At 47.2% G+C, this 15,409-nt stretch overlaps 3 protein-coding genes across 3 annotated transcripts; all 3 read right to left on the reverse strand.

Moving 5' to 3' along the window:
* Positions 1-474: 474 nt before the first annotated feature.
* On the reverse strand, positions 475-1,695 carry GGS22DRAFT_190086 (glycoside hydrolase family 61 protein; the record flags this gene model as incomplete). Its single annotated transcript, XM_047964935.1, has 5 exons — positions 475-761; positions 939-1,073; positions 1,126-1,181; positions 1,281-1,488; positions 1,638-1,695. The coding sequence occupies 5 exons, from the start codon at positions 1,693-1,695 to the stop codon at positions 475-477; spliced, it is 744 nt and encodes a 247-aa protein (XP_047817264.1).
* A 1,017-nt stretch (positions 1,696-2,712) lies between these two features.
* GGS22DRAFT_180550 (Phosphomethylpyrimidine kinase-domain-containing protein) lies at positions 2,713-8,108 on the reverse strand (the record flags this gene model as incomplete). The annotated part of the gene is made up of 15 exons (XM_047963779.1): positions 2,713-2,774; positions 2,834-2,980; positions 3,040-3,168; positions 3,639-3,746; positions 3,802-4,770; positions 4,828-4,937; positions 6,125-6,153; positions 6,202-6,281; positions 6,346-6,561; positions 6,614-6,722; positions 6,772-6,988; positions 7,039-7,583; positions 7,655-7,737; positions 7,795-7,976; positions 8,056-8,108. 15 exons carry the CDS (start codon positions 8,106-8,108, stop codon positions 2,713-2,715), a joined length of 3,039 nt encoding a protein of 1,012 aa, XP_047817265.1.
* Positions 8,109-8,854: 746 nt separating this feature from the next.
* On the reverse strand, positions 8,855-10,311 carry GGS22DRAFT_30769 (uncharacterized protein). Its single transcript, XM_047966764.1, has one exon. The coding sequence runs from the start codon at positions 9,803-9,805 to the stop codon at positions 8,873-8,875; it is 933 nt and encodes a 310-aa protein (XP_047817266.1). The 5' UTR covers positions 9,806-10,311; the 3' UTR covers positions 8,855-8,872.
* Between the last annotated feature and the right edge of the window lie 5,098 nt (positions 10,312-15,409).

Below are 15,409 nucleotides of genomic sequence, written 5' to 3' on the forward strand. Positions count from 1 at the left end.
GACACCGAATGCTTGTCCCTGAAACGTAGAATATTGTAGCTGTAATAGGAACTCGAGCTCGACGAGGGAATTACACTAGAGTCGTGACGCCACTATGTCGATACTAGGTACCCCATCTACTAGCCCAGGTACCTGGGGAATCGATATAGCTCCGAGGGAATTAGTCCCGAAGAACATGTGAAAACTAGAGCCGCCTGAGCTAGCGAACTACTATATGAAAATTACCCCGATAGATCATCACCCTAGACGTCGATCACTGGGGTTTATTAGCTAAGAGAGCGTATACTATCGGTCTTCGATCTTCGGCGTTAATTACACTACACCTCGTCTCGATACGCGTATATCATTATGTATTCTCGTTACCTAACTACCCACATCGACCTGAAACCACGATATCCATCTCCATCTCCATCGCTCATCACAACCCGCCACGTAACCACCTACCTCCAGCTACAGGCAAGTATCAGTCATCCCCTAACAACTAAAAACCCCCGGCCCAGCAGGCTGATAAGTCTTCCCCCCATTATTATAAATATTAATCATGATCCCGGGATCCGTCGCCTTATACGCTCCCGGGAACGAAACCAGTTCTTTCGGCTGCGCGGACCCGGAGCCCCCGCTGACGCGCACCTGCGCGCACGAGATGTAGAACTGGGCCCCGCCGGCGGCTGATGCGGAGTGCAGCGCTACGTGCTCGATGCGGAAGAGGTATTCTCCGTCCGCGAGACATTGTGGGATTGTGAAGGCGATTTGGGATTTTCCTGGGTGGGTTAGATGGGTGGTAAGTAGGTAGTTTGGGGGAGGTGAGGTGTGATGGTGGGTACGGTGTAGGTATGGTGTGGGTAGCGAGGTAGATGTGTTGATGTCGATGTTTGTGATTATACGTATGATGGTAGGTTAAGAATGCAAGTGGGATAAACGAGGAAAAGGGAACGCACCGTTGGATGGCCACGTGTACTGGCCGCCCGACGCCGTCGGCATGTCCTGGTATACCTTGAACCACACGGCTCCGGAACCGTCGAAGTCCGCGGCTGTCTTGCCCGAGGGCACCTTAGCCATGTAGGCTGAGAGGGCTAATGAATAGTACCCTGTTAGCAACACAACTCATCGAATCTCGTTATCTACCATAAATTTCATTCATATAAAGGTCATGAGTGTCCAGGCCTTCACGATGTATACTGCTAGGTAAGATGTAAACGTACTGTGAATAAACACATTAGCTTCGTCATCACAGACATAAATAACTCAAGTCTCGGCGTAGATTATCATTTCACACGTACCCTCCAGGATGGTAAATATTCGGAGCAGCAACCCAAGTGATCTGTCCTCCGGCCTTAACGTCCGTAGTATCAGGGGCGCCTCCCGCGGCTCTCTGGTAACATCGGATCGCGTTTGAGTTAACGTCGGTTACGGGGCCATTGGACTGGAAGTTGGCTGTCTGTCGGACGGAAGACCAGTCGGATGTGCCTGCGAGCTTTGGGAAGGTGTCTAGAGAATGAGAAGGCTCTTGTTAGATGAAATCAAACTTGATTTAGATGAAAGAACATGAAATGTAAGATATCTCTTATATAATGACGACTACACGATCACACATCACAGAAACAGAGAGAAACGAAGACGAACAGAAATACACATACAATGCGGAGCAGCCTGGACACCAGCGGCAAGGAGTGCGAACGCTGTAACGGCCTTCATGATCGCGGCGTTGTCTTTCTTAGAACGTAAATTTATAATCCCAAACAATAGCAAAAGCAAGAAGACAAATCTCGCAAATCCAGATACAGACAAAACAGCCACGCCAATGCGACGCGAAGTCGAGGAAGGCCATCTTATACATAGAGACGTCGCCAAGGTGGAACCGCGAAGCCTAAACCGAGACGGAATATGTCGTTGCGGTTCCCGGGTATGGGGAAGCCACCCCTGTGTTTGCGGATAAAAAGAAGTCATTCCCGGGTATATTGGAAGAGCCAGTGAGGTGTTCTCAAACTGACTCCACGCAATCTTCTTCGCAGGTGTAATCGGCAATACCACTGAAGAAACTGCTCAAATGACGCACCTGTCCAAGAATAGAGTCCTGGCTTTGCGAGCGTTGACAAAGCACATATACCCTAAGCTCTTCTCAGTCCCCCCGGCATCACTGGTGCATCGTGGGAAACAATTTATTAACGTAGTCCTTGATTCATGCTACCTAATCATTTTGCATTGCCTCCTAGTGAGGACAAAACCGACTGGTGGGAAGGGCCTAACTTAACATATAACCTCGAGGGAGGGTTTTGGGAACAATTCCAATCTGTAGGTGAGTCAGTAACATACCTTCCTCTTGACCTAGAAGTCGAGAAACGGGCTAGTAGTGTGAAACACAAGACCAGAAAATGTTCGTGTAAAGCTAAGCGGAGTTCATCCACTGTCATACATGTCCTGTAATTTTCGGCTCCTGGCTGGTGGGATGCCATTGATCTGGGTACACCTCGACCCTGTGAATATCTGGGTGAAATTAGGAGAAGAACTGTTTTGCAGATCTCAATGAAGAGATAAGTAGACACTTCTCATAGTGTCAATCCGAACGACATCTAAGCATCCGTACCTCTAGACGTAACGCCATCTGTGCATATGTGCAGGAAGGAAAGAAGAAAATGCAAATGTTTCACGGATACCCCCAACCATCGTATTATGGATGGTCCATGCCAAAGTAGAGCGTCGCTAGTGAGATTATCACCATCGTCGGTTGTTGATAGGCATGGCGTTGGCACCACCGCCATCACCTCCGCGACCACCTAGTAAAACAGGTATGTTAGTAACGGATGAGATTTAGTTAGGAGGGATTAAAACATACCTCGGTGACCGCCTCGGCCGTAGCCTCGTCCGCCGTAACGGCCTCCGCCACCGCCACCGCCATAGCGAGCCATCTCATGTAGTCGGGGGTCAATCTGCTGCTTCGCTTCTTGAAGAACCGAGACTAAGTCACGAGCCTGCTTAGAATCTAAAGTATCGTGTTAGTTGTCGACCATAAAAAGGGATATGTAGATGTGGTTAACTTACTGTCAGCAGTAAAGAGAGTAATGGCGGTTCCCTTGGCGCCAGCACGACCAGTTCGGCCGATACGATGGATATAATCTTCCGAGTTGTTCGGGTAGTCATAATTGATCACATGAGTGATGTTGCGCACATCTTCATTACGATTTCAGGTTAGCCAAAGCGAAAACAAAAAGAAAGTCTACATAACAAGTCCCAGCGACGGACGGACGGTGCCTAAGTATATTTTCCGTGCTTTCTCCTTGGAGAATGGGGCTGTCTGTTGCATCAATCAACATGCCATTTTGGAAGAATTCCAACTGTCCGGTCTGGGTCCTAGGATCTGGGAGTCAAGAGACGGCTTGAAAGAATCAAGAATTGCCAACTCCACGATTGTACCACGGGAACATGAAGGTACAACAGCGGAATATGAGTATGGCGCCTCCATTATACTTATTAACCCCAAATTTCCTGGATGGATGAGAACCACGAGACACAATGGGAGATCAGGCAAGTGCGCGCAATCGAGAGAGCCCCTACACATGAGAATAGAGCACAGCGGACATAATATCTCTGCTGGAAGTTGCTACGAGGGAGGGGAGGGGGAGGGGAGAATGTAATCATACCAATACCACGCGAAGCGACGTCTGTGGCAACCATAATAGGACTCTTTCCAGTCTTGAACTGGTCAAGAACCCAGTCGCGTTCGTTTTGCTGCTTATCACCGTGAATTGCTGGTACTAGGTTAGCCTCATCTTCTGACGGACAACAAGACGCGTGTGAACTTACAGAGTGCGGGCCAGCCATCTTGGCGGAGGAATCGAGTAATCTCATCTGCTGTTCGTTTAGTACCTACGAAAAGTAGGGCCTTGTTCTCCTTGTCATCCATGATCTTCTCGAGATGCTTAATCATGCGATCACGCTTTTCAGCCTCAGATACAACCTCAACAATTTGGGTGATACGATGGTTAGCAGACAAGTCCATCGAACCAATGTTAACTTGGATGAAGTCGGTTTGGAACTCGGCGGCCAGAGCGCGGACCTCCTTAGGCCAGGTTGCAGACCACATGAGAGTTTGACGGTCAGGGCGAATCTGGCTGATAATCTTGCGAATTTGGGGCTCGAAACCCATGTCCAGCATACGATCAGCCTCGTCGAGAACAAGGTAGGTTACTCGGCGAAGGTTGGTCTTACCGCCTTCGAGCATGTCGATTAAACGACCAGGTGTGGCGATACAAACCTCAACACCCTTAGTCAGGTCTCGGATTTGAGGACCACGAGGAACACCTCCGTAGACACAGGTGTTGCGGATGCGAGAGGACTTGCCGAACTTGGTAATCTCTTGCTGAATCTGAACAGCCAGTTCACGCGTCGGGGCGAGAACGAGGACGATGGGGCCATCGCCAGGTGCCAGAAGAGGTTGGGCGTTAATGTGAACAATAGCAGGTAGACAGTAGGTAAGGGTCTTTCCAGAGCCCGTCTCGGCAATACCGACGACGTCACGACCGGAAAGCGCCATTGGCCAACCTTGAGATTGAATGGCAGTAGGGGCAGGGAAGCCCTGTGCCTTAACTTCGTCCATCACATATCGGGGAAAGCCCGCCTCGTCGAAAGTCTCTACGGGCTTAGGAACGTTGCTGCCAGAGATGGTGATTTGGTGATCCCGGCGAAATCGCTCGACTTCGCTAGCAGGTCGTCGCTCGACGGCCTCATCTTCCTTATAGAAGGACTTCTCGAACTTGGGAAGGCTGCTTAGATCTGGAGATGAATGGGTTAGTTGAATGTTAAATGATAGAGATGTTGAAAATTACTCACCCCAATCCTGCTTGTGTAGACCAGCTCCGAGGTTGGACATGCGGTCACCGCCGCCTCCTCCGCCATAACCACCTCCGTAACCACCGCCGCCACCGTTGCCATAGCCGTTGCTATAAGGGAACATGTTAGTTGAAATGAGAAAGGTTTAGAAATAGAGTGGGAAAGAAGGAAGAAAAATAATAAAGTAACAAGGGATTGAGATTGAAGAGCAATTCTTACCCATGACCGTAGTCCTGGCGACCACCGTGACTATCTTCGTGACCGCCTCCGTACTTATTATGACCGTTGGAATAACCTCCTCGGCCTCCATGTCCGCCGCCGCTACGGCCGCCGTAACCACCGCCACCGTAAGACATGATGTTTTCGTGTATGTGGGAGACTACTTTTGAAAAGTTTGATTTGAGGGAAGCGTTGGTCGCAAATTGATTACACGAGAAATCCTGAGTTCCGATGGAAGTAAATTGAATTTACGGGTAGGACAATGATGAGAACGCAGGTTGCGATCTGCGTAAGAAAAGGAGCGGAGATGGAAAGTGAATAGAAGGGGAGGACACGAAATGGATCGTGTTGATGGAAAGAAAGGCGCGGTGATGAATTTATGAAGACAAGATGAACCCTGATTCAAGTAGAATATTTTTTTTCTTAGTTTACAAAACGACAGTCTAGGCCCAACAACGCTAAAAACGCTACCTTGTGATGTGGACCGTGCGTTCGCAATTTTTTTTGCCTCACGTACCAAAGTACCGAGCTGAAAGCGGAAAGGCGCAAGAATTAGCGTCAATTATTCTGACCGTAGATTTTTTTTCGCTTTCGCCAAATGTTTGACAGGTGCTAGCAGCTGGCTAGACTGTTCATTTACTCCTGTCCAAAGAACGCACAGTATTACTCATCCACCGTGCATATTCTAACACTGTCGTCCACGGTAGTTCGAGCGTTTGACCGCGACTTCAGAGTGCAGACGAAGAATATACTTCGAAAGTATGAATTATAATCGTTTCTAATGCTGCTAAAGGTACTAGGTAAGGTACCTACCTACGCTGCGCATTCTTTGAAAAGCCATATATGGACAGTGTCGCTTAGGATATATGAATGTCTTAGATGTGTCTTAGATGAGAAGGCTTGGATACCGAGTTGACCGAGGTGGCTTGAACTCTGCGTTAGCAGATAGTATTTCAGGTACGAAAATTTTGATTCATGAGTTATGCATGCTATTTCCCATCCATCTATCCTCGTCAGATGCCTTACCTCTATCCTATTGCGAATCAATTACATGAGCTTCATGACGCGTTAATTTGACGGGAACATTTCCCAAAACCCGATCTCCATCTGTTTCCATGTTAATACAACACGATACCTTCGTTTCAAGTATCTTACCTTGGTAGCATGGATGAAGATTTTGACAAGCTCTTCTATCCTCGACGGGGACTGCAAGACAGCATTCTTTTCCATGAGTTCTATCGATGATACGTATGTTAATATTAGGTGGACCTAGCTCCATAAGATGCATAAGATGCTCACCAGATCCGGTCTTTACCGCCTGCACATAGTCCTCTGCAACATAGTTCAAGATCCACTTCCAGTACGTATTACCGTCCGTCTTCGTTCTCGGGTCGCTATGAAGGTATTTCGCGATAGCACCGTAACCAAGGAGACAAGGAGCAAGAGCGACCTGGAGACCGAGCCAATCTTCCGACTGTCCGATATCCAGAACATATCTCGTGTACGCGGTACATGCTAGACACCTCATCAGCAGAGAGGACGATAAAAAGGTTAGGTAATGACATACCTTGGAGTTCTTCGGTCGCCTCTATCTCCTCTTTCGATATACCGAATCCCTTACAATAGTCGATGTGTAGCTTCATCTCCGTATGGATATGCGATACGATTTTGGCCCCCTACGACTAAGGTTAGCTTTGAGTCAATTTTCTGTTGGAGGCCACCGACCGCCGCAATATCTTCCATATTCTTGGACTTGTATGATGCCAATGCATTTGCTCTGGCAAACTGGACCAAGTATAGGTAATCTTGTACTAAATAACCCTTGAATGAAGCGAGCGGTAGTTCGCCGTTCCCGAGGCCGAGAACGAATGGGTGGTCGATGAAACGCTGCCACACCGGTGATACATCAGGTCGTTCGAGAATATAGTCTATGAAATGTCCACTTGTCGTCCTTAGTAACACAGCTACGCCACATCGGATACGGAAACTTACGGCGAAAAAGGGAGCGTCAAAGTCGAATGAAAATGGTTGATTGGACCATTGCCTTTCCCATATCCGGGTGCCGATTTGATGCCGGCTTCAACGTATCGACACGCTGCTCTAACGGATTCCACGGGTTGCAATCCCCTAGAGAGGTTAGAGGCGATGGCCGAAGCGAGCGAACACCCTGTCCCATGCGTATTCTTCGACTCGATATATGGGCTTTCGATTCTCGTGGCCCGGCCTTCCCCGAACAAGAGGTCAACGACAAGTTCTCTTTCTTCGGGGGTCGTAGCTACAGAGCCGTCCTTCTTAAAAGGAACATGTCCGCCTTTGATGAGAACCCACTTCGGTCCCAATTCCAGTACTTTTCGAGCGATTACCTCCAAGTCTTCAATACGTTGAATTTCGACCGTCTCCTTGCCATCATCAGAAAGTAGGAGTTGGGCCTCGGGGATGTTTGGGGTAAGGATGAAAGTCTGCGGCAAGAGCAGAGTTCGTAGCTCATTCACAGCTTGTGAAGGTAGTAATTGTGCGCCAGTAGTCGCGACCATGACCTATCCAGAGTTAAGATGCCATGAGGACTAAGTATAAGCGATATTACTCATTATTATCCAAGGAGACTTACAGGATCCAATACCAACCTCTCGACTTCATATTCCTTCAATGCCTCTGCAACTATTTCGATAGTTCGTGCAGATGCCAGCATCCCTTAAACATAATCCTGATAAGCCCCTGAGCGTGGCAAATCAACATGATCTGACCTACCAGTTTTTACGACTCCAGGCTGAATATCCCTGAAAACAGCATCAATTTGCTTCCTTACGAACTCAGGAGGGACATGGTGTATGTCATCGACGCCTGTCGTATTTTGAGCAGTCAAAGCCGTGGTAGCGGTCATGGCATAGCAGCCATGAGCGGCGATAACTTTCTGGTCGGCCTCGAGGCCACTGATTGATTGGACCGGGAAGGGCCGTTAGCGAATGTGTGGTTGCCGTGGGGTTGACTTGGGAGAGATCATGAACTTACGCACCACCACTACTATCACTCCCCGCGATAACGAGAATCCTCTTGTTAGCCATATGGTTGGTTATAAGTACGGCTAGGTGATATTTGTAACCTAATAACCTAAAGTAATTACACCGACGGTAGGCATTATTCTCGTATTGTTACCTTGAGATATAAATCTTAGTTTAGATTCAAATTATTAGCGCAGTATTTTTTAAGTTCTTAGATGAACTACCTGGGTAGTACCCGTTCGTTCCTGGTAGTAGTTTAAGAAGTGGGTCAACGTCATCGGGGCATCATCATCAATCTGCTGTCGGAAGGGTTTGAGGTGTAACCAGAAACTTTCCAAAAATATATATTCTAAAAAATTCGTAAATCATTCTACTTCCTGTAACTCTGGTTCACCAAATTAGGGGTCCTCTTTTTCTCTTTCCATCTTCATCTTTTTCATGACAAGAGTCGCGTACAATTGCCTCCGAGGTTTGGACAAGGCATATTTCAAACAACATGATTTATAATGATTCCTGTAGGTATTCGTGGTGATAGGTAAGCATCTGCGGTGTCACTCTGAATATTCCTCTGTGAATATTCATAGGTATAGTAATTTTTCACAACCCAATTACAACTCGGAAAAGTCGATAAAAATTCCAAAAATATACCTACTCGAGGTACGTTCAGGTTGAAGTTCCTGACTTCAATGAAGCAACACACTCTTTAATCCCTTTACTCCAGACCCGCTCTAATACTGGTACAAGAATCGAAAAATGATTGGTTTGCATCGCTTATTCCCACCCATCCTAGTTTCCCCCTTCCCCCTTTTCCCCTTTCCAATTCGTAATCATGGTAATCCTCCAGGGTCTTGGAAACTCACCTGAGGATTGAAGCCATCGCCACCTTCGCACCGTCCGAATAACCACCGTAGCCTTTCCATATTGTTCCTGAGCTCATTCCTTTCTCCTTCCAGTGCCGCACATTCACGCTCGAGAGTTTGGATATGCCGCCGAGCCATGTCCAGCACTTCCGCCTTGCTCACTCTACGGTCAGATAAGTCCATAGGTTCTCCTTCATCCTCGCCCTCGCCAGCCTGCATAGTCTCCGGAAGTGCCTCTAAAAGGCTTTCGAAGTGGGCATTCAGTCTGTTTCGGTACTGTTTTTCCACCTGGTTGTGGGTGTCTCGGCTCTTTTGCTCCTCTAACGTCGCCGGGGGGTTGTGATGTGTATTTTTGCTAGTACGAGACGCACTGCGAAGTCGTGATTTGCTTGAGTTCGATGCCGAAGATGTGCTTCCCGGTGAGAGGACTTGCTGCTGTCTTGACTTCTTTGATCGCGAAGAATGTTTGTGTTTTCTATGGGCAGATCCGGTCGATATTGTTGAGATGGGGGGGCTTGCCATAACTGGTCCGTAGCCTTGAGGGTAAGCGTGATGATATGTATCTGCAGTGTCGACGGTCCTGGGCTCCTGTCCTACTGCCTGGTAATATGAAAGTCCAAAGGAGTCCGCGGCATGTGTAGTGAAATGTGGCCCGCTAGGTGATCCAGTATTTACGTCTGTTGGATTATGGTTGCTCATGATATAATGTGGGTGGCTCGGGACCGGAGCAGGGGGAAGTGACTGTCCCTGGAAACCAAGCAGGCTCTCTGGAGTCCTGTTGGGTACAATATTTTGATAAGAACTGTACGTGACATGATGTCCTTCTGAGGATGCCGGCTGGCTCCTGTAATAAGTGTCGTCAGACATGAATGTTGATGATAGCTGTTCCGATGATACCATCTAGGTAGTAGACAAAGGCAGCGTCCGCTTTTCGATTCTCACGTAGTTGAAAGAGGTAGTGTGTCGACCACCAACAAGACGAGAGTAGAGTCTGGAGAGGTCGTTTTTATTTACCGCATAGTCCTACGTCTAAATCTTTAGGACATTGCCGGCACCATCCGAGTTGCTTATGAAATCGACAAGGCTGGAAGGAATACCAGTAAATCCTCTTAAAAATAGATGGCAGATGGCCCCCTTTCGGACCTTCGGTTTTGAAATATATCTGGTAGGATTCTAGATCGGCTAGAAGTTACATAAGGCGGGCCGTTAACAGAACTATCGTAGCCTTGATCTTTGTACGACATGTTCCACCTAATCTTGGAGTCGAGTTTATGCTAGCTAAGCTTAACTAGTAGGTTGGAGGAGTCGGTAGTAGGGATCTGAGGCGGTGTTCACAGTGGACGGTGTGGAGCTATACCCCGGGAGGGTCCTGGTAGGGCTGATGGTACCTACTCTGTTAAATCTTCCTAGATACATGGCCCTCTCTTTTTAAATAGTCCAAGGTAAGCAAGTTATAATGGTCCCTGTGCCAGTATACTCTTTGCTATTAGATCTGGTAGCTTGTGACCAGCCAATAGCACGACATGTTCAGTAGCTTAGATGAACCCAAGCATTGACGCCCGGGGTCCGGCTTCAGGAGGCGTTCGGGAAGTATCGACTTGAGTATGGCTTGCCACGTGCCAGTCTAGTAGGGCGTTGAGGAGGGTAGGGCAGCTTTGTGGCTTCTGGGTCTATAGGGCAGAACCACAATCAAGGCGAATTTGGAACAATATGCAACTGCCCGAGGGCAAACCCATCGTCTGCCGTGGTTCGGGTCATTTCCGCTGGCATTCGGGTATGTTCAACGATGTAGGATTTCAAGGGCTTGGGGTTTCTATATTAGAGAGCCGGGGAGCTGTTTCCCGGGGAGATGCTGTTTGATAGGGATCCTCCTGGGATCTCGAAACGCCCAGATAGTGAAGGTCTGGAGCTTTCAGGCTCGACTTGGGTGCCATCGTACTACCCTGAAATCCTTGCCGCTCAATGCATCAGATACATGTAGCGCCCAACTGGTTGGGAGACCTTGGAGACCGACCCTGTCTTTGGAAGATGTTTCTATTATGATTAGCATAACTCCGTCTAACTCGGGCTCGAGGACGACAGAGTCAGATAGCTCCAAATTTGGCTCGAGGCATATTGTGAGTCTCTTCTGTGACAACTCTTGCATTCTATAGATATAATTATACCTGAGTGGCGTATTTGACCCATGGCCATGCCACGGAAGGCGATATTGTCATCGGCCATACTCTCTTTTTACATACTCCCAGCCATGATCCCTTGAATCCGTCACCGTTGCCGGTCCCGAAGGTTAGAACATAGACCGATAAGTGACGGGGATATAATTAGTCGTCTGTTTTGGTATGCATAACTAGGTAGGTATCTGAGTAGACGTCTTTATCGATAACCTCGAAACAAAACCTTGGGGAGAAAACGTAGAATTAGGTGGTAAATGTTTACAAGATATTAAGGGCAAGACGTTACATGGCTCCCTCTATTACTACTAGGTACGGACGTTTCCAGCACCCGGCTCATTCAAAGGCTATGTAGGTAGGCTAGAATGCAAAAGATCTCAGTTAACCGACTCGGACCATTGGGTCGATAAGATTCAAAAAAACGGAGAGAGGTTCGATTAGGTAGTGATTGCGACTCGGCTCCGGAGGATTGCGCCGCAGATCAGCGATCCAATGAGCAGCAATTCCTTTCACCGTTTACAGACTGCATTATAAGCAGCAGGCCCTGTACACTGCATAAAGGTTTCAGCGAGAAGGAGCAGCAATGCCTTTTAGGGGCGTGCTTGTTTCTAACCTTACAGTGGCGGGAGCGTAGGATCTCCCCCATTTCCGTTTCAATTGGCAACGAAAATTAGAGTCGATGAAATAAGGAATCATGCTGACCAAAGCATGTAAGATATCATTTTTTTTTAAATAATTTAACGTTTACGTTTGGTTCGTCGTAACTGGATGGAACTACAGTTGTCGCATTTACTGGGGACCTATTTTTACAAGATAGGGGCCGAAAAGGGGCTATCCATCAATTGTTCCCTTTCGCAGTGAATGCGGCTCTGTAGTATAATTATCAATAATTCTAGCCATTCTAAAAGTATTCTAGGTAGTTTATTTTTATACCAACCTAGATATGTACATACATAGCATGCCGTAGTGTAGACCTTTGAAGTTCTTGCCCATGTCCACCGTAATGAGAACAGTTGCCATTGTTGATGTTATTGGCCGCAACCGGCATGATGCACGGATCAAATCGCCAACAAGTCAGTGAAATATAGAAATATTCAGGGATTATGTCGAAAGTAAAATGGTAAAATAATCGTATTATCTCCTCGCTAAAATCGACCAGAGGGTCGTTGAATACCTACCAGATAACCACTAACTATTCGGTAGTCAGTTATTGTTACGAGATGCTCCGAGGCGCTTGACGAGAGGCTTGAATTCATTCGTGCGCTTTCAACGGAAGACACCCAGCCGACTACACCATTGCTTTATCCGCTGATGTTTTGAGTATAGAAAGAGGCTGCTATACAGCTAAGGATATGCCACGTATATTATATCTATGCGGTACCAAGTTCTTTGCCCTCTGATAGGTATCCTGTCAGAACTCGTCCCACGGAAGACTGCAGAAACCTTGGCATATACAGTTATCCAAGTCTGCCACCATCATCCAACCTGCAACCTACCACCCGAAAAAACCTCATTGTCATGCGAGCATCGACTCCGAGGCTGTCAGATATAATGTTCGCTTGGATTTCTTGAGAGAATGTTCGAGTTGCCTCCTGTCTCTTTGGCATATCCTGCAACCACGACTGCGGGTTGCCGTCTCATCTTCATTGGTCATTCAGCTAAGTCTACTGTATATGGTTTACCATGAGTCTGAGTTTTGCCAGCTAACCTTGACTCATTTTCTTGCAGGTGAAACTAGAGATTGTTAACCCTAGCTTCTCAGGGGATAGCATACGCAACTGTGGCGAGATACTAGTCACTATCCGAGCTACGACTGGCGCTCTCTTGCTTCACATTGAGACCGAATGTTTCATGAGCCAGTGGCTGCGTTAAACCAAGGACACCGGGTTAGGTATCAAGAGCCGAAGACTTTCGTGGCTACCAGTGGCGATTAGGCATCAACCTGTGTTCCAGCATGAGGCATAGTTGAGGTTTAATAATCTTGTCACCTGCAACACCCATTAACCTTCGTTGATAATGGACATGAGTCATATCGTGAAGGCCTTCGGAGGTAGTCTATGAGAGGCGACATGGCGTTGTGGCGTTTTTTCGAGCAAATCGGACGAGATTTATAAAAACAAACTCTTAGAAAAGGCAACTCACTTACACTCTAAGTCTGTATAATTCAACTAGTATCGATATAGCTTTGGATTGAACGGCTGGGGGTACGTTTAGAGAGTGCGTGAGTTGTTCATTGATGCCTCATGTCCCAATTTTACCATGCAGAACTCTGTCACTGATGAACCGATAGGCCCTCAATAAGACGGCTATCCACCCAGCCAGCCAGCATAGAACTACTACGACGCCGCTTCATCGAAACGTCTATGATGAAATCACCTGCGATGCCATAATTCGGCTATTGGATACACGTGAATGGCATATGTACTACATGTTAACAGGTGTGTATCTACCTGGTATATAACAAAAGCATTGAGAATGACGCGGCCTTCAGGAAGATATCCAACCCGAAAAGCATCTGGCACCAGTACACGTGAGTACCGGGTATGCAGATACTCTAGGTAACAAATAAGGGGTATCCCAGCGCTGTCTATGTTCCACAGCTATCTTGTGAGACTGAGACTCGGATGATCTACCTGCTATTGGTTTACGCTCTGTATACCCTTTAAGAAGCAGACGAAGCCGATTCTCTTCATGGCTATAGACTTCCGTAACACCAGAATCTCATGTTTCACCTGTAGTTCCGTCACATATAGAATGTTCAAAAAGACTTCTCAAATTTCGATGCATCCCGAAATGCTTCCCTATTTAAGAAATTTGGTGATGATATTATAACGGAATATACGACTGTTTGTCTATATACATGGTTTAATGTCTCCTATGAGTTGAATCTTGCTCGGGGAAGTATAAGACGAGTTACCTACCAAACTCGTCTAGAAAGAATATGATACGTCAAATACCAGTGTCTCGGTAACCACATAGGACATCCTCGTAGCTACGACAACCAGTTGCATTTAAGTACCTACTTACCTTAGTACCTACCTTCGTCGTAGAGAAAATAATTGTGCTTGACGAAGAGGCGTTTAGGCATTTATCAGGCCGTGTATATCAAGCAGGTAGGCATAACTATCTCTAGATGTTAGGTAATACAGAGCCTTAAAAAACTCATTATCTCATAGGATCGACGATCTCATTGTGAGGTGTCATCATCTACTTGGAGGATCGTACATTCGGCTACGACGTCATCAAATAGCATCTCATTCGACAAATAGCGCCCCCTACCGCCGATGGCGCTGGATGGTCAGTTTTCTATCAATGCGCAACCCAATAGCGAACTAGCAGGGCGACAATCCTGAAATGATGGGCTCTTTACATGTCGATATGTCACTTTAAGCTTCGAGTCCATGCTGGATGGTCCGAAACGGTCCAATAGCCTTGGGGGTACCCGACACGCATGGAAGCCATGAAGCAGTTCACACATGTACGGTGCAGCGCTGTCGGCAGTTTAAACACTGTCGAGCACCAGGCTGCTGGGGAGAGCACGCCAGAGGGTTACGTCGGAGGATCAATAGGATTGTAGCGTGGGAGATAGTAATTTGATCCTTGCATCGCTGTGGTCGTACTATCTCCGGTCCCTTACTATGTTTTTCCCATACCGACGACGGTGCATGTGCTCTAATAATGATGCCGTTAAGGGCTGCCCTGCCCATCGGCATTTCCGTAGCATCGTGAGGACCCAAACGAGCGAAGGAACCGGGAGATTGGTGGTTGCAATGCGGGAGAAGCAGAAGTTTTTTCGAAAGCACACCGCAGGCAAACATACCTGGGTATTGTACAGTAGCAATTCCTCAAAGGGCAGGTGTCTATGCTAGCTGAATCCCAAACAGACTTGGCCTTCGACATCACTTGCAAACGAGTCCGATACGATCGTCATGCAGCGGACGTGGGGGGAAAGCCTACCTACAAGCCTATATGCATCTCCCACCTAAGACCTAAGGTACAGGTATACCTAGGTATGTAAGGACTCTCAGCTAAACCGTACCTAGGCAAATATGCTACCTTCCCATCCCAGAATAACAACAACAGCGGACGTACAGTGGCCAATTCAGTATGCCAGTGCTCGAGTTAAGCTGTTAGCGAACGCAGTTTCAGAACATCCCGGCTTCAAATCATGATGATCGAACCAAATAAATCACACAAAAAAAAAAACGAGCGACCATCGCAACACCTAAACTAGTAATGAATTTCGACTCTACCTATACGGCTGTTACATAATCTTAAAATAGTGAATGATACTACCTACAAAAGGTATTCGGCGAATGACAACATCGAGGAA

Source organism: Annulohypoxylon maeteangense (genome assembly GCF_022496945.1).
Source record: "Annulohypoxylon maeteangense strain CBS 123835 unplaced genomic scaffold GGS22scaffold_12, whole genome shotgun sequence".
Classification (NCBI taxonomy): domain Eukaryota; kingdom Fungi; phylum Ascomycota; class Sordariomycetes; order Xylariales; family Hypoxylaceae; genus Annulohypoxylon; species Annulohypoxylon maeteangense.

What these genes read in the sequence shown, in the direction of transcription:
- GGS22DRAFT_30769 (XM_047966764.1), bottom strand. Translation starts at nt 9,805, where the DNA reads ATGGTATCATCGGAACAGCTATCATCAACATTCATGTCTGACGACACT.